This window comes from Gopherus flavomarginatus, chromosome 2 (assembly GCF_025201925.1).
Source record: "Gopherus flavomarginatus isolate rGopFla2 chromosome 2, rGopFla2.mat.asm, whole genome shotgun sequence".
Taxonomy (NCBI): Eukaryota; Metazoa; Chordata; order Testudines; family Testudinidae; genus Gopherus; species Gopherus flavomarginatus.
Genome location: NC_066618.1, coordinates 135,462,525 through 135,485,140, shown reverse-complemented (window position 1 = coordinate 135,485,140; position 22,616 = coordinate 135,462,525). Strand labels below are relative to the sequence as shown.

Sequence of the window (22,616 nt, the reverse complement as noted above, 5' to 3'; positions counted from 1 at the left end):
GGCAGCTGCATGGGCTTGCTCTGATGTAGCTAGATCAAAGCTAGTTTGAGTAATAACAGCAGTGAAGCTGCTGCAATATGGGTGGCTGCAATGGCTGGCCCTGCCTGCCCAGGACTCTGGGTAGATATTCAAATAGCCCCCATTCATGTTGGCTTCACTGCTATCGTTGTTCAAGCTTGCTTTGATCTACCTATCTATGGTGTTGCAATCCCTCCTCTGGATTACAGAGTAGACAAAGCCTTGGTGGGAGGAAGCATAACAGGAGTTAAAGGTTGAAAATTTAGGCCATCTTTGGGAACACTAAGAGAGGAGAGCTGCTGCACCATGTTTTTCCTTGGGGCAGGTCGCTGCTTCAAGGCTGCCTGGGGGGAACTGCAAAAGATGCCTTCTGAAAGGGAAAGAGGGTTACTTCAAAACTGTGTGATCACGCAGTGCTTTTTATTTTTCAAAAGTGTAAGGATATGGATGAAGGATTACAGAAAGGGAGGGAAAACTAGGAGTGAAAGGAATTGCATGGATTTCATTTACATGTAAAAGGGCCATGAAAGGTGCTTATTTTTTAACTTACTATTTATCTGACCAATGCCCTGGTGGTCTCCTGCTGGCTGGGCACCCAGATGTGTGCGAGTGTCTCTTGAAAGTAGGATGTGAGTCTGGACTCTCCCACTTTGTGGAGATGGCGGCATAATTACTATAGCCACCCAGGACCAGGGCACACCAAACCTCTAAGGTACTAGTAGCATGCTGGGTGTACCGTGACTGGGGCAAACACTGAAGGGGCTTCAGCTGCTAGACCCTGTAGGTGTTAAACCTGGTGCGTCCCAATAATCACTCCAATGTTTGGCTAAAGCAAAGAGATATTTGGCAAGAAAGGGAATGGTTGCAGATACCCTAGGTACAGTGGCTTAAACAGTTTGAGCTGAAAGTGAAACAAAAGCAGTTCCTGTCTAGGCCTCTGGGGGCAGTCCAGTCTTCAGGCCTATTGCCAGGGATGCTGTCTCCAATCCAGTCTCCCTCAGAGCAAATAGGGACTTGCAGATTTCCAGGCCAGATCTGTTAGGGTTGTGTCTCACTGGGACCCCTCTGCACTGGCTCCCTGCCCAGTCTCTGCTGCTCCTCTACAAGTCTTGCACAGACCTGCTCCCAGTGGCAATGTATGGCAGTTGTACCCTGTGCCTCAGCTTTTGCTGCAGTCTGCTCTGCACACAGTTCCTGGGGCTTGCCCCCTGCATCCAGAGTCCTTGCTGCTCTTGGCACCATGCCACCACTGCTTTCTCAAAAGAGCCAAGTCTCTTCCTGGGTCAGGGTCTTTCCATACAATTTCTACCCCTTCCTCCTGCCGGACCTGGGGAAGAGCACGTGCCATGGGAGGGGAGTTGATGGGAATGGCTGTTTCCTGCTGATCAGATTCAGGATAGTGGGATGGGGGAAAAGGTTGTAGTTCTGTAGTGGGCAATGTCTCAGGAGGAAGAGATGCTGAGCCTTGCCTGGCTGTGCTTCCAGATCGTTTGTGCTGCAGAGTTGGGGCCAAATGGAGAGATAAAATTCTGTGTTGGGATAGATGCTGTGGGGCTGGAATTGGAATTGCTTGGTGGTGCACTGGAGTAATTTCCTCCTTATGCTCAGTAGTGAAGTGAAGGCTATCAGCTTGGTGTCAAGGCTCAGCTCATGTATCACTCCTCTATTGGTTCCTGTCTCTTCCTTTGCAATGGACATGTCCTCTTCAAGGGTAGCTGGAGTTGCTTCTGGAGAGGTCCTGGGTCACACCAGGGGACTCTTGTAGGAGGATTGCTCTGGTCTACATATTTTACACAAGGAAAATGGCGGGGGGGAAATCTTTATTACTGAGAAACATACAGACGTCAGACACCTGCTTGAATGACACTGTTGGCAGCAGGGGCGGCTCCAGGCCCCAGCACGCCAAGCACGTGCTTGGGGCGGCATGCCATGGGGGGCGCTCTGCCGGTTGCCGGAAGGGCAGCAGATGGCTCCGGTGGACCTCCCGCAGGCACGTGGGACCTGTGGACTGCGGGACCAGCGGACCCTCCACAGGCACGCCTGCAGGAGGTCCACCAGAGCTGCTTGCCGCCCTTCTGGCGACCAGGAGAGCAAACCCTGCGGCATACCGCCGTGGTTGGCGCGGCGAAATGTCTAGAGCCGCCCCTGGTTGGCAGGGTAAAGTGTCTGCTGTGCTCTGTTAACCTTATAAGGGCTGTGGCTTGAGCTTCACAGTGGGATAGACTGTTGTGTTCACACCTGGGAATGCTCTGTCTTTCACTTGTGGAGCTGCAAATCTTGCCACTTGGTGAGAGGCATTTTTGATAAACGCCCCACTCTTGGCTGGAGTGAGTTTCAGGAGTAGCAGTAGGAAAAGCTAATGAGAAAGTAATCCCCACTTGCTGGATGGATTGTAGCATCGTTGTCTCTTCCTGAGAGAGAGTTTGACCTCTTCTTCTCCCCAATCATAGTTCCTTTCTCTGGCTTTGGCACATACAGATGCTGTCTTCTTAATCTCGCTGCAGAGTACTAGCCACTTCCCAATGTCCTCCAGACTACTTCTGTGGTGTCTGACAGCTTTCACCCGCCTGGGATAGCTCAGTGGTTTGAGCATTGGCCTGCTAAACCCAGGGTTGTGAGTTCAATCCTTGAAGAGGCCACTTAGGGTTCTGGGGCAAAAATCAGTATTTGGTCCTGCTAGTGAAGGCAACAGGCTGGACTAGATGTCCCTTCCAGTTCTAGGAGAGAGGTATATCTCCAATTATTATTTTTTTATTTTATATCACCTGTATCCATAGGTACTGAGGCTGGCTTTGATCTTTCTCCAAACTCCAGGTGGAAAGGAGGCAAAGTTTTCCATGAATTAGTTCTTCAAGTAGAATGCTCCCATTCTCTGTCCGCCATTGTCTGCCCATCTCATGTGACACTTTCCTTCTCCAGTTGCTGATAATAGGATTTATTCTCCTGCACAGCTCCTAAGCAAAATATGCAGGATTACCCTAGAACATATTAAAGAGGATGTTTCTTGTGGCAGGGGAATATCGATGCCTGCAGAGGAAATGATCAGCTGAATGCTGATTCAGTGTGTCCGTGAGAGGGCTCTCTAACATACGTCACATGTATCTGATGCTTCCTTGATATATCTTCCAAAACATTCACTTTACACAGTGTGTACCTACACTAGTGAGTTAGTATCTTGTCATTGCATGCCAGTACTTGATTTCTGAGAGGGAGCTTTCAGGTCCTTTCTGCAGCTCTTCTCTAAGTACTTTGAGGCAGACATCTAAGTACGTCTGACTAAATGTATCACTTTTAAACAGAAGATGAAATGTAGGTACAGTTATCTGTAGTCCTGTCATAAACAGATAGCTAAGGGTTAATGTCTCTTTCACCTGAAGCACCTGACCAGAGGACCGATCAGGAAACTGGATTTTTTCAACTTTGGGTGGAGGGAATTTTGTGTCTGAGGTCTTTGTTTTCTGTCTGCCTGCTTTCTCTGAGCTTTGGAGAAGTAGTTTCTGCTTTCTAATCTTCTGTTTCTAAGTGTAAGGACAAAGAGATCAGATAGTAAGTTATATGGTTTCTTTTCTTTGGTATTTGCATGAATATAAGTGCTGGAGTGCTTTGATTTGTATTCTTTTTGAATAACGCTGTTTATTCATATTTCTTTTAAGCAATTAACCCTGTATTTTGTCACCTTAATACAGAGAGACCATTTGTATGTATTTTTCTTTCTTTTTTATATAAAGCTTTCTTTTTAAAACCTGTTAAAGTTTTTTTTTTTACTGGGAAATTTCAGGGAAATTGAGTCTGTACTCACCAGGGAATTGGTGGGAGGAAGAAATCAGGGGGAGATCTGTGTGTGTTGGATTTGCTAGCCTGATTTTGCATTCCCTCTGGGTGAAGAGGAAAGTGCTTTTGTTTCCAGGACTGGGAACGGAGAGGGGGAGTCACTCTGTTTGGATTCACAGAGCTTGTGTCTGTGTATCTCTCCAGGAGCATCTGGAGGGGGGAAGGGAAAAAGGATTATTTCCCTTTGTTGTGAGATTCAAGGGATTTGGGTCTTGAGGCCCCAGGGAAGGTTTTTCAGGGGGACCAGAGTGCCCCAAAACACTCTAATTTTTTGGGTGGTGGCAGCAAGTACCAGGTCCAAGCTGGTAACTAAGCTTGGAGGTTTTCATGCTAACCCCCATATTTTGGACGCTAAGGTCCAAATCTGGGACTAAAGTTATAATATGAGTGGCAGCGGTTACGGGATAGACAAAATCCAGAAGCCAGTAGGAATATTATTTTTTTCTCTTCTCTGCTAAGGGCTTTTTAACAGACAGAAACAGTTTGGGTTTAAAAGAGAATTTTTTTTTTCTGCTCTCTCTGGCAGTTTGTGGCTTGCATAATAAGCAAGAGACCATTAAGCTGTGACAAAAAATCTTTTGTGACAATAGCTCTCCCATTAAGAGTCATTACCAGCACTATATACATGCAAATAAAGTGGTTTTTCAGGTTTACTTAACATTGAAGATTAGCTAAAGGCACTGTTGCTAGGCAGACTCTAGGAGGCAACAGAGCCTGCAGTTCAGAAAATAAACACCGGAGGGCACCCCAACACAAGAAAACAGAAACCATGTCTACCAAGACAAAAATGGAGGCCGAAGAACAAATCAAAGAAGCTGAACACAGGCGACAACTGGAAATAAAACAAAAACAGATGGAGATGAAAGAAAGAGAAGAACAAATCAAACAGGCAGCACACAAAAGAAAACTAGAAGAAGAAGAGGCAGCCCACAGAAGACAGATAGAACTCCAGAGGGAAGCCCACCAACAGGCCATGGAATTAGAAAAGGCTAAGCATCATGCTCCAGCCAATCCTAACAACCCATCGCCAATTATTGCTCCACAGCACAGAAAATTTCCCACCTACAAGGCAGGTGATGACACTGAGGCCTTCTTGGAAAATTTTAAAAGAGCCTGTCTTGGAGACAGCATCCCCAAAGACCAGTACATGGTAGAATTGAGGTCACAGCTCAGTGGACCTTTAGCAGAGGTGGCAGCTGAAATGCCTAAGCAGCAAATGAATGACTATAAACTTTTTCAAACCAAGGCCAGATACAGAATGGGGATAACCCCAGATCATGCCCGTCGGCGCTTCAGAACCCAAAAGTGGAAACCAGATGTGTCATTTCCCAAACACGCCTACTACGTTGCAAAAAATTATGAGGCCTGGATATCAGGACACAATGTTAAAACCTTGGAAGAACTGCACCTCCTCATACAAATGGAGCAGTTCTTGGATGGTGTTCCTGAAGACATCACACGGTACATACAAGATGGAAAACCCAAAGATCTCGCTGAGGCGGGGGAGATTGGAGCCAGATGGATGCAAGTGGCAGAAAGCAAGAAAGCTACTGTCAAGGGGAACGATTACCCCAGGGGGCACACAGACCATAAACCCTACAACCGAGGACAGCCAAAGACCCCGCATACCACCCAAGTAAAGCTACAGACACCCTACTCTTCCACCTCACCAGTCTCCAGTAACTCACCTCGGCCCAGTGACCCATCAGATGGAAGATGCTTTAAGTGTAATGAACTGGGACATATCAAGGCCAACTGTCCAAAGAACACCATGCGAGTGCAATTCATTACACCACCATCACATCAAAGATCCCCAGGCCCAGATGCCTCTCAAATACCCTTGGAGCGAAGGGAAAATTTGAGAGTGGGCGGAAAGAAGGTTACTGCGTGGAGAGACATGGGGGCACAAGTGTCAGCTATCCACCAATCCTTCGTTGACCCCAAATTCATCAACCCAAAGGCCAACGTTACAATTTACCCCTTCATGTCACAAGCTGTAGACTTGCCTACAGCTCAACTGCCTGTCCAGTACAAAGGCTGGTCAGGAATGTGGACTTTTGCAGTCTATGACAATTATCCTATCCCCATGCTACTGGGAGAAGACTTGGCCAACCAGGTGAAGCGGGCCAAGAGAGTGGGAATGGTTACACGTAGCCAAACCAGGCAAGCTTCCAGACCCATTCCTGTTCCTGAGCCGTCCACAGAGGCCCCGTCTGTGTTACCAGAGACCCAGACAGAGGTAGTGGATCCAGATTCCATGCCAACCACTGAAACAGTCACAGCACCTCCAGTCCCAGGCCCGGAACTGGAACAGCAACCAGCACCAGCAATTGCAACCCCATCTTCAAACTCAACGCCAGAGGGCGCCAGCGAGCCAGAACTGGCAGAAGCAACAGACAGCCATACCCAAAAGGCTCAGCCAGAGCCTGAAATAACCTCAGGTGCACCAGCGGAGAGCGGTTCACCAGCAACGGAAACAACCCCATCACCTACATTACTTCCAGAGGGACCAAGCCCAAGTCCACAGTCTGAGGAAGAACTGGTGACCCCAGCCTCAAGGGAACAGTTCCAGACTGAGCAGGAAGCAGATGACAGCCTTCAGAAAGCTTGGGCGGCAGCACGGAGCACCCCACCGCCTCTCAGCTCTTCTAATCGATCCCGGTTTGTTATAGACCAAGGACTTTTATACAAGGAAATTCTTTCTGGTGGACACCGGGAAGAATGGCAGCCGCAAAAACAGTTGGTGGTTCCAACTAAGTACCGGGGGAAGCTCTTAAGCTTAGCCCATGATCATCCCAGTGGCCATGCTGGGGTGAACAGAACCAAGGACCGGTTGGGGAAGTCCTTCCACTGGGAGGGGATGGGCAAGGACGTTGCCAACTATGTCCGGTCTTGTGAGGTATGCCAAAGAGTGGGAAAGCCTCAAGACCAGGTCAAGGCCCCTCTCCAGCCACTCCCCATAATTGAGGTCCCATTTCAGCGAGTAGCTGTGGATATTCTGGGCCCTTTCCCAAAAAAGACGCCCAGAGGAAAGCAGTACGTACTGACTTTAGTGGACTTTGCTACCCGATGGCCGGAAGCAGTAGCTCTAGGCAACACCAGGGCTAACACTGTGTGCCTGGCCCTCACAGACATCTTTGCCAGGGTAGGTTGGCCCTCCGACATCCTTACAGATTCAGGGTCTAATTTCCTGGCGGGGACCATGGAAAAACTGTGGGAAACTCATGGGGTGAATCACTTGGTTGCCACCCCGTACCACCATCAAACCAATGGCCTGGTGGAAAGGTTCAATGGAACTTTGGGGGCCATGATACGAAAATTCATCAACGAATTCTCCAATAATTGGGACCTAGTGTTGCAGCAGTTGCTGTTTGCCTACAGGGCTGTACCACATCCCAGTTTAGGGTTTTCACCATTTGAGCTTGTGTATGGTCACGAGGTTAAGGGGCCATTACAGTTGGTGAAGCAGCAATGGCTGATCTCTTTGTCCTTACACTTAGAAACAGAAGATTAGAAAGCAGAAACTACTTCTCCAAAGCTCCGAGAAAGCAGGCAGACAGAAAACAAAGACCTCAGACACAAAATTCCCTCCACCCAAAGTTGAAAAAATCCAGTTTCCTGATTGGTCCTCTGGTCAGGTGCTTCAGGTGAAAGAGACATTAACCCTTAGCTATCTGTTTATGACAAGTCCATACTGACATTTCCAACAAACCAGCTCCTGAATTCAGGGAGGCACTGTTAGTTCTTCAGTGTCCATCAGGAGAGTCTGAAACTTCAAGAAATAGACAATAAAGCCAGAGTGACACCCATCTGCTCTGATGACATTGACTGATGGGCCACTAAGCACTTCCATAACCTCTTAGGTGTAGCTCAGTGCAGCTGGCCTATCCCCTACTGCTGCCAGTACAGCTTCTGACTACGCAGATCCCAGTATCTGTGCGTATAACAATATTACTGAATTTTCAGAACAGATAGTTGCTGAACATTTACTTTTTAGAATTCTTTCCCAACACAATGTGCAGATATGTAAGCACTTACCTATCAGTTTAGGCACCGAGTTTTGAAAATCTAGCTTAGTATATGCAATTACATGTAAAACTTAAAAACTGAAAAATTAGACTCTTCTGAAAAATAGTAAAATGAAAATGTTTTCAAACTTCTTGAGACTTCTGCAATTAAAAAAAAAAGAATTGACATGGTATACATTAAAAACACTTTCCAAATTTGTTACATTAGCCTTCATATGCAGTACATGTGCCTTTTTGTGTAGTAGTTATTAGTTTAATTTTGGAAAAATGTTTAGCTGGATAATTGTTTAACACTCTGTCAAGTGGTCTTGGCTGGAGTTATTTTATGCTACATCACAAAGTATGAGGTGGGTCATAATATAGTCATGTCATTTGTTTACCTAAATAAGTTTTTCATTTTTACAGAATCAAGCTAAGCTCTTCTGCTCCCACAATCCATCATATACAATTCTATTACTGCACCTTTGCACTTGCTTGCATGTCTTGTTCTTATTAGTTCCCTTCTGGAGTAAGTAATTCTTAGTCAGTTCTCCTGGAAATGGCACGATAGCTCCCAATTCAGATAATTATTTCAGTCCATGATTAATATACTCTACTTAAGTTCTACTGAAACAAATGTTTAATTTTAAGCACATGCTTAATTGCTGTCCAATATAGGGATACTCTTCTGAATTAAGGCCATACTTGCAAACCCACATTTAAGAATAGCAGTACCTAATCTGGGATTGGAATAATTTTAAATGACAGAAGGAGAAGATGGGGACAATTTTATGTATTTTTGTGTTTTTCTTTTTAGATTTTTCAGGTAGCGATTCTACTATAGATTTCTTAGTTCACTTTTGTTTATGTGTCTTAGGGAAGCTGATGTTGTCTTGAAGTATCTAAAGGAGCAATGCAGTGCAAAGAAGATCGGTGTCATTGGGTTTTCCTGGGGTGGAATGGCTGTACATCACTTGATGCTGAAAAATCCTGAATTAAAGACTGGGGTGTCCCTCTACGGTAGTGAAGATTGCATGTAAACTTGAGCAGGCTCACTTGATTATGTGGAGTATTTTAGATGTTGCTCTATATAGATTTCTAAAGTATTCAATTTACAGGTCAGCTGCAGATTTAAATATAACTATTTATTTCAGCAATATGTGCTGTATGCTCCCACTAACAAAAGGGACAGCCAGTATTTTAGACATTCACAGAAGAGAAAATGTCATTTTTCATCAAATGTCCTCACCAGCTCCATAACTGCTTGGAAAATTGCAATCTTTTTTCCCCGAAATCTTTGGGGAAAAACGTGTGCTAATCTGTGAAATATACTAAGGCCTTGTCTACATTAACACTGTAAATTGTTGTAAATTACACTAAGTTATGTAACTTACGTTGATGTAACTTATATTGACTGAAAATGGTGTCTACACTATGCTATGTTGATGGGAGAGCGCTCTCTCATCGACTTATCGCATCTTCACCAGACTCACTAAATTGATATCGCTGCATCAATCACAGTGGCACCGATTAAGCCCGTAGTGAAGACTAACCCTAAGAAACAAGTATTTCCTGATTTCAACTTGACTGGCTCTATGCTCCAACAGGGTTCTCTGCAATTTGGCATAATGCATACTGGGATATCCCAGAGCACAAGCAAATAACTTGGGATATAAGTGGTCTGAAAGAAGGAGAAAAGGTAAGTTGTCCGTTGTTCATGTGCTGAATGCTCAGCTGAGCCTAGTTAGTAGGAACATTTCAGGAAGTTAGACTGGACACTTGGCACAGACGATGGCAGAGAGGACTTCTGCTGCCTGTTCTAAGGGGAAGAGTACATCTGCCAACTTTTAAGGAGTTGCACAATGCGGGAGCCATGTTGGTTCCCTGGTACAGCAGCAACCACGAGTGCTTTCCTTCACCTTGGCTTGGCAAGAAAGGTACAGCGTTTGCTTTTGGATATGGGCCTAGCCACATTTATCCATGCCTTAGCCACTTCCAGTTTAGATTGCTGTAAAGTGCTGAATGTCAGTCTCGTGACCACTCAAATTCCATTGACTGCAGAATGCAACTTCTCTTATCTGCTTTGTGGTGCTTCTTACATATTGATGCTCCATAGACTGAACTACCCCCAATTGGAAGCCATTGCCAAGAGTTGCTGATTTTTAAAGCCCTATCCATCTTGGATCCTGTCTATCCTACATATCATGTTTCTCCTTATGATCCATCCCAAATTTTGGGATGAGTAGGAGGCTGTTTACTCTAAAGTTTGCTGCCCTCACTGGTCCCAATAACCCACCTTTGTTGACATTAAGGCTATCTTGCCAGGCCCATGTACCTGAATATGCAATCCTTTCACTTGCTGGGTTGGCTTGAGGAAAGCTGAGCCTTTTGAGGTTATCCAAGGGTTTTTTACACTATATTTTACCCTGTGTGATTTTAAAGCTGATCTATGTGTGCACGTAGCATTTGTGACAGACATTTTTATAATGAAAAATAAATATTGCTGAAGCAAATAGAAGTTTTGTATTTAAATTTGCAGCTCACCTTGAAAGATGTGTCACATGATTTAAATACTCTCTCAAAATGTGTTATAGGAATAATCAGGGACTCTGATGACAGATATAATTTGCTGAACCCGACGTTTTTTATTTTTGGGGAAAAAGATCACACCATTTCATATGACCAAGTAAGTGTTTGTCTCAAAACAGATTTCTCTTTTCCTGACATGCTTTTATCTTATAAGGCACAATTCTGGTTCCTGGATATCTGTGTTGGCCTGCCAGGAAGCCCATGGGGAGGTAGGAGAGCAGAGAAGTAGGATTTTTCTGCCTATATTTTAACTTCTCCTTGAGCTTACACAGAAGCCACTGTATAGCTTCTCTTTCAGGGAGACTGAACAGAAACATGGTGGGGCCAAAGGTCAGCCTCTTTGTATCACAGCTGAACATGTACAGAGAGACTCCAGTGGGTACAAACCATACACTTTAACCACTTGGATATTTGTGCTGCCTCTTAGAGGGCACAGGGTTAAGCCACTGAATTTAGACTCTGGAGACAGAGGTTCAGTTCTCAACTCTGCCCCAGAACTCTCTGAGTGACTGTGAGCAGGTCACTTAATCAGCCAGGGTATACTGGGAAAATGCACTAGGTTAGAAAAGTGGTAATGAATATATTTTATTTAACACGCCTGTAAACCTTGGGCCCTGGCTAGATGAGGAAATAGTGTTTTTTTTAAAAGGAATGATGTAAGATTAGCTATAATTAACAATACCTAGCTCTTATATAGCGCTTGTCATCAGCAGATCTCAAAGGAGGTCAGTATCTTTATCTCTACATTATAGATGAGGAAACTGAGGTACAAGGAAGGAAGTGGCTTGCTCAAGGACAGGGGCAGAGCTAGGAATAGAACCTAGCTCTCCTAAGGCCCACTCCAGTATGCTATCTAGTACATGAGTACATTTCCTAATATAATGTATTTTCCCAGTGGAGGCATGGGTGACCATGCCTTGGTTCCCTCCTTAAAATGCGGGTAATACCTCCCTGCCTAACAAAGGTGCTGTGAGGATAAATTCACTAATGCTTGGTAAGCACTAAAATACTATCATGACAAGGGTCACATAAGTATATAAATAGGAGTCAAGAGCCTGGTCTGCACATAAATTCCCTGCCTGTGCAGTGACAGTGATGGCACATCATCACAACACCATAGTTTATGCTGTAGGAATAATCCATAAGTGGGAGAAGACTGGCAGCAGGACATTCTGAAGCCCCAATTCAGGAGTCCATCCCTATTCAGGGAAGCATTTAAACACATGCTTCAGTGCTTTTCCGAATCAGGGCTTCAGAAAGGATTCCTTGACTCTGAAACTTGCTTCTCACCTTGATTTGCAAGAGCCTGGATTTGGGTATTGATCCTGACACTCTGCAAGTCTTAGCTGTTTCCCCAGGTTTTTCCTGGGGAGTGGGAGTACTGTACTGGGGATGAGTTGGAGAGAATGAGATGGAGACCTTTTGGGAACAAAGTATAGGAGACCTATTCTTCTCAGATGTACTTGACATCTTTTCATAAGAATGATCTTTAATCCATGTAATGTGCCTACAGCATGGAATAGATACATCAGGAAAATCTAAATTCCATACAAAAACTGCATTAAGAGAATCTTGAGGTGTAAAATGAAACACTTACACAACAGGAAATGCCAAAATTAAGGGTGGATGAAGAACTTTGTGCCCTTATCCGTATGCATTAGGACACAGGATGAAATCCATTCTAGTGTTGGTATTGAACTCAGTGGGGCCAGGATTTCACCCACATTGTTTAATTACATGATCATTACATTATTTTTGTTTAGTAGAACTCTTGCCTTTTCGCTAGGTAGTATGGATAGTACTCAGTGAAGGAAGAAGCTGATCTATATTTATTTTTTATTTGTATTATTTAAATGTGTGGATCCATGCCTCAGATATGGCTGTCCCTGCACTGACTGAACAAAACTTTCATTCACTACATACTGTCCAATTTCTAAGGCGAAGGACACAGTACTCTTCCCCAGCTTCATTCACTACACAATGCTATCTCACCCACCCTGCAAACTGAATAAGGCTTGGACTCTTTGGCCTGGTATACACTCAGGGGGAGCATTGATCTAAGTTACACAACTTTTGACGTACTTAGATCGACTTACAGTGGTGTCTTCAACGCAGTGAGTCGACTGATGCTGCTCTCCCGTCAACTCCACCAGTGCCTCTTGCCAAGCTGGAGTACAGGAGTCGATGGGAGAGCGCTCGGGGATCGATTTATCGCATCTAGACTAGATGCGATAAATCAATCCCAGCTGGATCGATTGCTGCCCACCCATCTGGCCGGTAGTGAAGACATACCCTTAGTATGTGATTACATAAAGACTGCATTGTAGTACATACACACAAGAGGGAAGTTGCACAGGACACATTACCTTTAATTTTTCTTCTAAGTGCTTTTATTTTTCAAGTTTTATATAAAATTTACTTTTTTAATAGAAATTCCTAGATTCTTAAAAAAAGAAACAAAAAATCCCCTAAAAGCTTCCATCATCTGCAATGTGCTGCACAGCCGTGGAACTTTCTGTCCTGCACTGTATGTGCTCTGGTGAGGCACCAAACCTAGGCTCCATTCCATACACTTCCCTATTTACATCTGAAAAAAATACATAAAAAGAATGTTCTGACTGCAAAGTAAAGGAAATTTTACAGTTGCTCATGCAACCTTAATTCAGACCCCTTGTGCACAGGAATTACATTCTTTAATTACACAAACACATTATTTTGAGACCCTCCTTTCTCTTCCTTCCAACTAACAGACCTTCCAAACTCTGCAACAAAGGAGACTACTGCCTCCTTTGCTACCCAACCCTGATTCAGCCCCAGAGCACGGTTCATTCTGTTTACTGAATGAGGCAGGGGTCCTGTGGGAAAAATAGTATGTGATAATGTAGTTGGAGACTGTATCATAATGCATATGCACAAAGAGGCTGAATTAAGATAGCAAAGGGGACCTTAATTTTCTAATTTCTGAGTGGTTGACTTTGCAACCTTAACGTTCTTTTAACATAGGATTGGGTTTTTTTAATGTAATATATATAGTACAAAAGGAAGCAGGACTTCTTTACAATGCTTACATACTCACCTTCATAGATAATACTGCACAGGCATCTGCACAGGTCTGCACATTAAAAATGAAATTCCCCTTCACATGTGGCCCATGCATGTGCAACTGTAGGTACATTGTATCAGAGGGGTAGCCGTGTTAGTCTGGATCTGTAAAAGCAGCAAAGAATCCTGTGGCACCTTATAGACTAACAGACGTTTTGGAGCATGAGCTTTCGTGGGTGAATACCCACTTTTTCAGATGCATGTAGTGGAAATTTCCAGGGGCAGGTATATATATGCAGGCAAGCTAGAGATAATGAGGTAGTTCAATCAGGGAGGATGAGGCCCTGTTCTAGCAGTTGAGGTGTGAAAACCAAGGAAGGAGAAACTGGTTTTGTAATTGGCAAGCGATTCACAGTCTTTGTTTAATCCTGAGCTGATGGTGTCAAATTTGCAGATGAACTGAAGCTCAGCAGTTTCTCTTTGAAGTCTGGTCCTGAAGTTTTTTGCTGCAGGATGGCCACCTTAAGGTCTGCTATAGTGTGGCCAGGGAGGTTGAAGTGTTCTGCTACAGGTTTTTGTATATTGCCATTCCTAATATCTGATTTGTGTCTGTTTATCCTTTTCCATAGCGACTGTCCAGTTTGGCCGATGTACATATCAGAGGGGCATTGCTGGCATATATTACATTGGTGGATGTGCAGATGAATGAACCGGTGATGGTGTGGCTGATCTGGTTAGGTCCTGTGATGGTGTCACTGGTGTAGATACGTGGGCAGAGTTGGCATCGAGGTTTGTTGCATGGATTGGTTCCTGAGCTAGAGTTACTGTGGTGCGGTGTGCAGCTACTGGTGAGAATGTTTCAGGTTGGCAGGTTGCCTGTGGGTGAGGACTGGCCTGCCACCCAAGGCCTGTGAAAGTGTGGGATCATTGTCCAGGATGGGTTGTAGATCCCTGATGGTGCATTGGAGAGGTTTTAGCTGGGGACTGTATGTGATGGCCAGTGGAGACCTGTTGGTTTCTTTCTTGGGTTTGTCTTGCAGTAGGAGGCTTCTGGGTACACGTCTGGCTCTGTATCTGTTTCCTTATTTCCTCGTGCGGGTATTGTAGTTTTGAGAATGCTTGGTAGAGATTTTGTAGGTGTTGGTCTCTGTCTGAGGGGTTAGAGCAGATGCGGTTGTACCTCAGTGCTTGGCTGTAGACAATGGATCGTGTGATGTGCCCAGGATTGAAGCTGGAGGCATGAAGGTAGGCATAGCGGTCGGTAGGTTTTCGGTATAGGGTGGTGGTAATGTGACCATCACTTATTTGCACCGTGGTGTCTAGGAAGTGGACCTCCCGTGTAGATTGGTCCAGGCTGAGGTTGATGGTAGGGTGGAAGCTGTTGAAATCGTGGTGGAATTTTTCCAGAGACTCCTTCCCATGGGTCCAGATGATGAAGATGTCATCAATGTAGGGTAGGTAGATAAGGGGTGTGAGTGGACGAGAGCTGAGGAAGCGTTGTTCCAGGTCGGCCATAAAAATATTGGCATATTGTGGGGCCATGCGGGTGCCCATAGCGGTGCCACTGATCTGGAGATATATATTGTCATCAAATTTGAAATAGTTGTGTGTGAGGATAAAGGCACAGAGCTCAGCAGCCAGTTGTGCTGTGGCATCATCAGGGATACTGTTCCTGACAGCTTGTATTCCATCTGTGTGAGGGATGTTCGTGTAGAGAGCCTCTACATCCATAGTGGCTAGGATGGTGTTTTCTGGAAGGTCACCAATGCACTGTAGTTTCCTCAGGAAATCAGTGGTGTCACGGAGATAGCTGGGAGTGCTGGTGGCATAGGGTCTAAGTAGAAAGTCCACATATCCAGACAGTCCTTCAGTGAGAGTGCCAATGCCCGAGATGATGAGGCGTCCAGGATTTCTGGGTTTGTGGATCTTGGGTAGTAGATAGAATAACCCTGGTCGGGGCTCTAAGGGCATGTTGATTTGTTCCGGTGTTAGTGTAGGGACTGTCCTGAGTAGATGTTGCAGTTTCTTAGTGTATTCCTCAGTGGGATCTGAGGGAAGTGGCCTGTAGAATTTGGTGTTGGAGAGTTGTCTGGCAGCCTCCTTTTGGTAGTCAGAACTGTTCATGATGACAACGGCACCTCCTTTATCAGCCTCTTTGATGATGTCTGGGTGCTTTCTGAGGCTGTGGATGGCATGGCGTTCTGCACGACTTAGGTTATGAGGCAAGCGTTGTTGTTCCACAATTTCTGCCTGTGCATGTCAGCGGAAGCATTCAATGTAGAGGTCCAGACTGTCATTTCGACCCTCAGGAGGAGTCCATGTGGAGTTCTTCTTCTTGTGCTGTTGTTGGGAGGGTACCTCTGTATCAGTGCGCTGTTCACTGTTGTCCCGAAAGTATTCTTTGAGTCGGAGACGGCGAAAGTAGGCTTCCAGATAGCCGCAGAACTGTATCATGTTGGTGGGGGTGGCAGGGCAGAAAGAGAGTCCCCAAGATAGGACAGACTTTTCTTCTGGCTGAGTGTGTAGTTGGATGGATTGATGATATTGCTGGGTGGGTTGGGGGTACCATGGTTGTGGCCCCATTAGGCAGGTAGAAGTTTAGACAGCTTACAGTCTTTTTTCCTTTGTAGAGAGGTGAAGTGAGTAATGTAGATCTCCTGTCTTATTTTAGTGAAGTCTGTTTGTATGGAAGTTTGGTTATTAATGAGAGTCTCCAGGTTGGAGAGCTCTTTTTTGATGCTTTCCTGTTTGCTGTATAGGATGCTGATCAGGTGGTTCCTCAGTTTCTTTGATAGAGTATAGCAATAATCTCTCACTGTGGTCTGTGTAGTATGTAGACAGCAGTGGATTTTTTACCTTTAGTCCATTTGGTATGATGTCCATCCGTTTGCATTTGGAAAGGAAGATGATATCTGTCTGTATTTGTGCAAGCTTCTTCATGAGGTTGATGGATTTCCACTCCATACGGCTAAATGTAGTGCCTTGCATGGTGTCAAGTATCAGAGGGGTAGCCGTGTTAGTCTGGATCTGTAAAAGCAGCAAAGAAACCTGTGGCACCTTATAGACTAACAGACGTTTTGGAGCATGAGCTTTCGTGGGTGAATACCCACTTTGTCAGATGCATGTAGTGGAAATTTCCAGGGGCAGGTATATATATATGCAGGCAAGCTAGAGATAATGAGGTAGTTCAATCAGGGAGGATGAGGCCCTATTCTAGCAGTTGAGGTGTGAAAACCAAGGAAGGAGAAATTGGTTTTGTAATTGGCAAGCCATTCACAGTCTTTGTTTAATCCTGAACTGATGGTGCCACACTATAGCAGACCTTAAGGTGGCCATCCTGCAGCAAAAAAACTTCAGGACCAGACTTCAAAGAGAAACTGCTGAGCTTCAGCTCATCTGCAAATTTGACAACATCAGCTCAGGATTAAACAAAGACTGTGAATGGCTTGCCAATTACAAAACCAGTTTCTCCTTCCTTGGTTTTCACACCTCAACTGCTAGAACAGGGCCTCATCCTCCCTGATTGAACTACCTCATTATCTCTAGCTTGCCTGCATATATATACCTGCCCCTGGAAATTTCCACTACATGCATCTGACAAAGTGGGTATTCACTCACGAAAGCTCATGCTCCAAAACGTCTGTTAGTCTATAAGGTGCCACAGGATTCTTTGCTGCTTTTGTAGGTACATTCACAGTTCCAGCTCGAGGAGACATACCCACGTTAGCTCTGATCAAGCTAGTGCACTAAAAATAGAATGTAGCTGTGATTGCAGGAGCAGTAGGAGGGTCTTAGACAGGATTGTACTCAAGGCAGCTAGCCGCTCCCTTTTGACAGGGGTTCATCAAGCTGCACCATTTCTGGTCTACTCAGTGACATTCCCAGCAAGCCAGATTGCCTAAATAGGACAGAGTCTGCACTTTGGTTTCTCTTTGAATGCTAAGAACAATGTAATTGCCAGCAATTATGAGTTACCACATCTTTTTCTAATCAAGCACATTTATTCTTATGGTGAAAGCATTATAGAGCAAACATAGTAAAAACAATAAAAGAATCTACATACTGCTAAAAAGCTCACCAGAGATCACCTCAACTCCAGCCTCTGGATCTGGTAGGTATCAGTCCTTCAAAACTCACAACTGGGTTTTCCCCATGGTTACAAGTTCATAACTGTCTCAGATTCAGAACCAGAACAACCATGAATAGTTCAGTCTTTCCTTTACACAATGTGGGCTTGTGATACTAGCCTCACATAACATGTGATCCACAACGGCCTGCTCCTTAGGGTGTAACTTCAGAGGCTAGATTTTTGCATAACCGGTGGTGCAGAATTTGTATTCACCTTGCCTGAGCTATTTCCCAGGAAATCCACTTCACATGTATTGTCCCAAAAGCTCATTCTTATCTGGCACATTGTTCAGTAGAGTCCTTTGCTCAATCAGGCCTTATATCAGATCTCCCCCTACAGAGGTTACATACAATCCTGGCCCACAATAATACATAAACTTAGTATCCTTGGGGTGCATTGTACCAAATACAAAGATGTAATTCACTAAGGTTTTTTAAGGATATGGGAGGAAATTGCCATATCTCTCAGATTTCAGAGGGGTAGCTGTGTCAGTTTGCTTCAGCAAAAACAATGAGGAGTCTTGTGGCACCTTAAAGACTAACACATTTATTTCATATCTCTCAGTCATATTTCAAATATAAGTTTTCTTCTTTATTAGTAAAGAGCCTGTAGAAAGAGCTTGGGTAATAAAATCTGGCCTGAGTGTTAGATAAGTAAAGAAGATACTGATCACATCTTCCAGAAAGCCAAACAATGGACAAACTGAGAGTTGACTAGTTAAACAAAAATTAAAATTAACACAATAATGGAAGGATGCTCTGTGTTGCAGATCATCTTACTGGAGAAGAAACTGAAACAGTACTGTCAAGTTGAATATAGAATTAAAGTTTATCCTGGACAAGTTCATGGCTTTGCAGAGTTAAAGCCAGATGATATGAAACCTCGAGATAAACCTTACATTGAAGAAGCAAGAAAGGATATGATGAACTGGCTGAAAACATATGTTTAACAGAAATATAAAGTCTGATCTGTAAAACAAAATAAAGTAATATATTTGGGGGATTTAAAAGTAGTACTTGATTGAATTATATTTTACAGAAAATATAAAGGTCCTATTCCTATAACTTTGAAAAAGAAAATCTGCACTGTCTGTAGAGAATTTACAGTAATTAAAAATAGTAACTTTTTCATCTGTAGTTCTTAATGTTTATAATCTGATTTCATCCCGAATCATTGTTGAATGAAGAAATCATTAAGCATTAAAAACTTGTTCAAATTCAGCCTATCTTAATATAGTTATAATCTGCTGGAAAAAGTTCTCCATATTGTATGGGGCATATTCTTTTAATGATCATATTTTAATTACAATTAATACGGATGGAAATTGGTCATGCATTGAGTGTGGACCCCTTTGACCTATACTATCATGACAAAAATGACCATACATCCTAATTTCACCAGCACAGCCACGTTTTTTCTATATGATGTCCCAGGAAGTTTCTTTTGGACACCAGCAATACCCACTTTTTCTTTTAATAAGTCAAAACATTTTTTACTAACAACTAAAAAAACATACAAGACATATTGCTGTACTTAGTAGAATTTGCTGTTTGTGTAACAGTAAGGAGCAGTCTAACCGAGTATGGTGAACAGAGAGCGACTGATGAGAAGAGACAAATCAAATTACTGCAGACACGGTCAAAAGGTGTTGTTCTGCAAACATGAATGACACCAGTCAAATGTTCATTATAAACTCATTCAGAACACTAAGGCACTGGAAAAAATTCTTCCACTCTAAGAAATATGCTCATGTCATGGTTGAGTCAGAAGCTAGCACTAGTGCACAATTTTTTTTTTTAGTAATTCTGTAAAAGTATTTTGCATCCTTAAAAATGACACCTCAAAAGTGCCTCAGTATTTGATTGTGACAATAAGGTCTCCTTAATCATTTAGATATATCAGATGTCATGTTAGCTTCACTGTTTGTTTCATGGACTGTCAAACTCTTGCTGCCAAAGGAAAGCCTGAAAACTTATTAAAATTCTCCTTTAAGCTGTTAAAATACTGAATTGCCTTAAAGACTTAAAGAACCACCTTAAAGAGTGCCAATACTTTGCTTTTTGTATCACTTTACGATGACATAGGAATCTTTCATCAGCAGCCAGTACTGGGTTTACAATGCTGCCAGGCATTGCAGAAAGGGCCCACACAGGTGCCTAGACTGTGGCCCTACCCCCACTCCACCTCTTCCCCTGAGGCCCTGCCCCAACTGCCTCCTTCCCCTGAGGCCCCACCCTCACTCCACCTTTCCCAAGCCCTGCTCCGCATCTTCCCCCAAAGGCCTGCCCACCGCTTGCTCCTCTCCACTGCCTCTCAATCCTGTCGCACTTAAGGCAGGAAAAAAGTGCCCTTCCATGGCCACCCCATTCCAGTGCCCCTGTTGTCAGATGTCTGTTTTTTTACTGGAAAGTCTGGTCAATAGTCCAGTTATAGGAGTAACCATAATCAGCCTCCCCACCAGGAGGATGGGAAGAGCAGCTGCTGTTGCCTGCAGGAGCTGCAGCTCAGTTGGAGAGAGAGAGAATTCACTCCCAAGGACGCTGCTCTGGCGGACAGAGGTAGATACCAGCTCCATGCTGCCCTGGGGGATCCTATCTGTCCCCCACCATCCCACAGTACTTGCCCCTGACTCCTACCTTGCTCTGGCAGGGCGCTAACACCCCCCACCTGCCCCACTGTGCTTGCCCCTTTCGCACTCCAGAGGCCGAGCCAGGCAGCCCCCTGCCAGCCCAGCCCTGGGATCCCACAGCTTTGCTGGTGCTCCTTACTCCGGACCCACAGCCCCCTGATAGCCAGGCCCTGGACTCTCACACAGCTCTACTGATGCCCCTCACTCCTGACCCACAGCCCAACCCTGGGGTCCCCCATCCTGAAATTAAGGAATAGTGATAGATGAAGGCCAAAAAACAAAAACAAAACAAAACCAACCCACCCTTTACAGCACAGTGAGAAGAGCATCAGACTTTTCTACTGTAGTTACTGGAAGTTGTGCATTTTATCCTCTGCGCAGATATTGAAATCGCAAGTTTTTTAACTATAATCCTGCTCTGGTATATACACAATTGTAAGCAGAGTCAGGATGAGCTCTACCCTGACATCTGGTGGTAAATTATGGCAAATGTGGAAAAGAATTTCAGGGGCTGATCTTGTTTGCATAGGCACACCCACCCCGCCTAGCAGAGCCCATGGCAGCCTAAAATGGTCACTTTGACAGCTGTGGGATCTTCAATTTCTCTGTTATTGGGGCAGGAGGAATAAAGTGTTGTTACCATGATTATGTGAATGAGGGACTATGAACATGTTTTATGACAGAGGACCTCACCATCAGCTAAGTAGCACTCGCTAGACAACAGACATAGGTTCCAAAACTCAGTGAATTAAGAGAGGTTAGGGACTGGTATGTGTATCTGATGGTATGGGCCCCTTCTGAGGGCTTGGAATACCAATTACACCTTCTTCTACTGTTGAAGAGTAGAGTTAATTTTGATTCCATTAGGAGTCTATCTAGATGCTGCTGAGCTGAATTCACTTAGGGCCAATAGTACACCACACTGGGGCTCACCTACTACAAGCTGAAATCACTGAAAGAGCTGAACTTGCTAAGCTGAGTGCTGTGTTAATGAGTAGGGGAGCTAGAAGATCTATTGCTAAGCAGCTAGCAGAGTGGAGCAGTTTACAGCACAGTTGGAGCAGCCCATGGAACAGCAAGTTAGTGGAGCGAAGTGGAGCAGTTTGTGGGGATGGTTGGAGTAGGTCGGCTGGAGGAACAGCACAGCTGGTGGAGTGGAGCTGGTCGTGGTGAAGGCTGCAGCAAAACTCCACGGAGAGGCGGGGCAGTTGGCCCCGGCCCACGTAATGTGCCACTTAACGCCCTGTGTGTGCTCCCCCACATTTCCATCCAGGCGGGGGGGCTAAAACTTTGCAGATAAACTTTTGAACTCTGGGGCAGCACTGACCAGGGACAGAGACTTTTGGGTTGTTGGACTTTGGGATGATTGGACGTAAGACCCTAAGGGGAAAAGGACATTACCAAACTTACTTGGTGGGTCTTTTTCTCATGGTTTATATTATGAATCCTGTTTGTGGTGTTTCCCCAATGTGATGCCACATTGTTTCCCTCCTTTATTAAAAGGATTTTGCTACACTCAAACTCTGTGCTTGCGAAAGGGGAAGTATTGCCTCCTGGAGGTGCCCGGGGGGGGTGGTATGTAATTGTTTCAGGTCTCTGGGTGGGGGCTCGAGCCGGTTTTGCATTGTATTATTGAAACGGAACCCTTGATACTGAACCCAGCCCTTGTTGCTGCCAGCTCAGAGGGGCAGAAGAGTTACACAATATACAGTTTTGTTTTATAATTATGTAGAATTTGTTATCATGCCCAGAAGGCTTTGATTTTCGGATGCCAAAGAAATTAAATACTACTCTTTGATCAGATTAAGATATTATTTAGTAATAAATGTAATTACGATCTGGTTTTAGAAAGTGTTACGCACTGAATAGTCAAAAATTGCATGGAGTTATGAAGGACCAAACTAGTCTCATTTATGGGGACAAGTTTCACGCAAATTTATGCCTGCATTTCTTGGAAGTTGGTCCATGTGATTAAATTTTCTTGTTTGTCAGAAAGGAAGTATATGGATATATAAAGGCAAAGCATACAATAGCTTCATTCACTTTGCTTAAACCTCTGGGGTGGGGAGGAAGATGGAGAGGATCAAGTGATTAGGAAGGGGGAGGAGGGAGAGTAGTGAGTGGCAGGGTCTGTTGTGGGGGGACGATAGGGTGGGGGCAGGCCTATGGGATCCTACAAATATATTTGAGGCTGGGCCCACAAAAGCTTAATCTGGCCCAATCAGTAGCTCCCTCTTCATACTGAAGCAAAGCATCTCTTACAAAATGAAATGCTAACTTGACTCTTTGAATTCAGAGTAGAAATGGAATATTTCTAGAGTGATCAGCAGCTGAACTCTTCCCTCAATGGGGGGTAGATGAATGTCCTCTA

At 44.4% G+C, this 22,616-nt stretch overlaps 1 protein-coding gene across 1 annotated transcript in view; it reads left to right on the top strand.

Moving 5' to 3' along the window:
* LOC127043604 (carboxymethylenebutenolidase homolog) overlaps positions 1 to 18,693 on the top strand; it is a 30,784-nt gene extending 12,091 nt beyond the window's left edge. The window contains exons 4-6 of the mRNA XM_050937587.1: positions 8,734 to 8,876; positions 10,451 to 10,542; positions 18,386 to 18,693. Of these exons, the coding sequence (XP_050793544.1) occupies positions 8,734 to 8,876; positions 10,451 to 10,542; positions 18,386 to 18,565 (415 nt within the window). The 3' untranslated portion in view covers positions 18,566 to 18,693. The remainder of the gene's footprint in view (positions 1 to 8,733; positions 8,877 to 10,450; positions 10,543 to 18,385) is intronic.
* Positions 18,694 to 22,616: the final 3,923 nt, after the last annotated feature.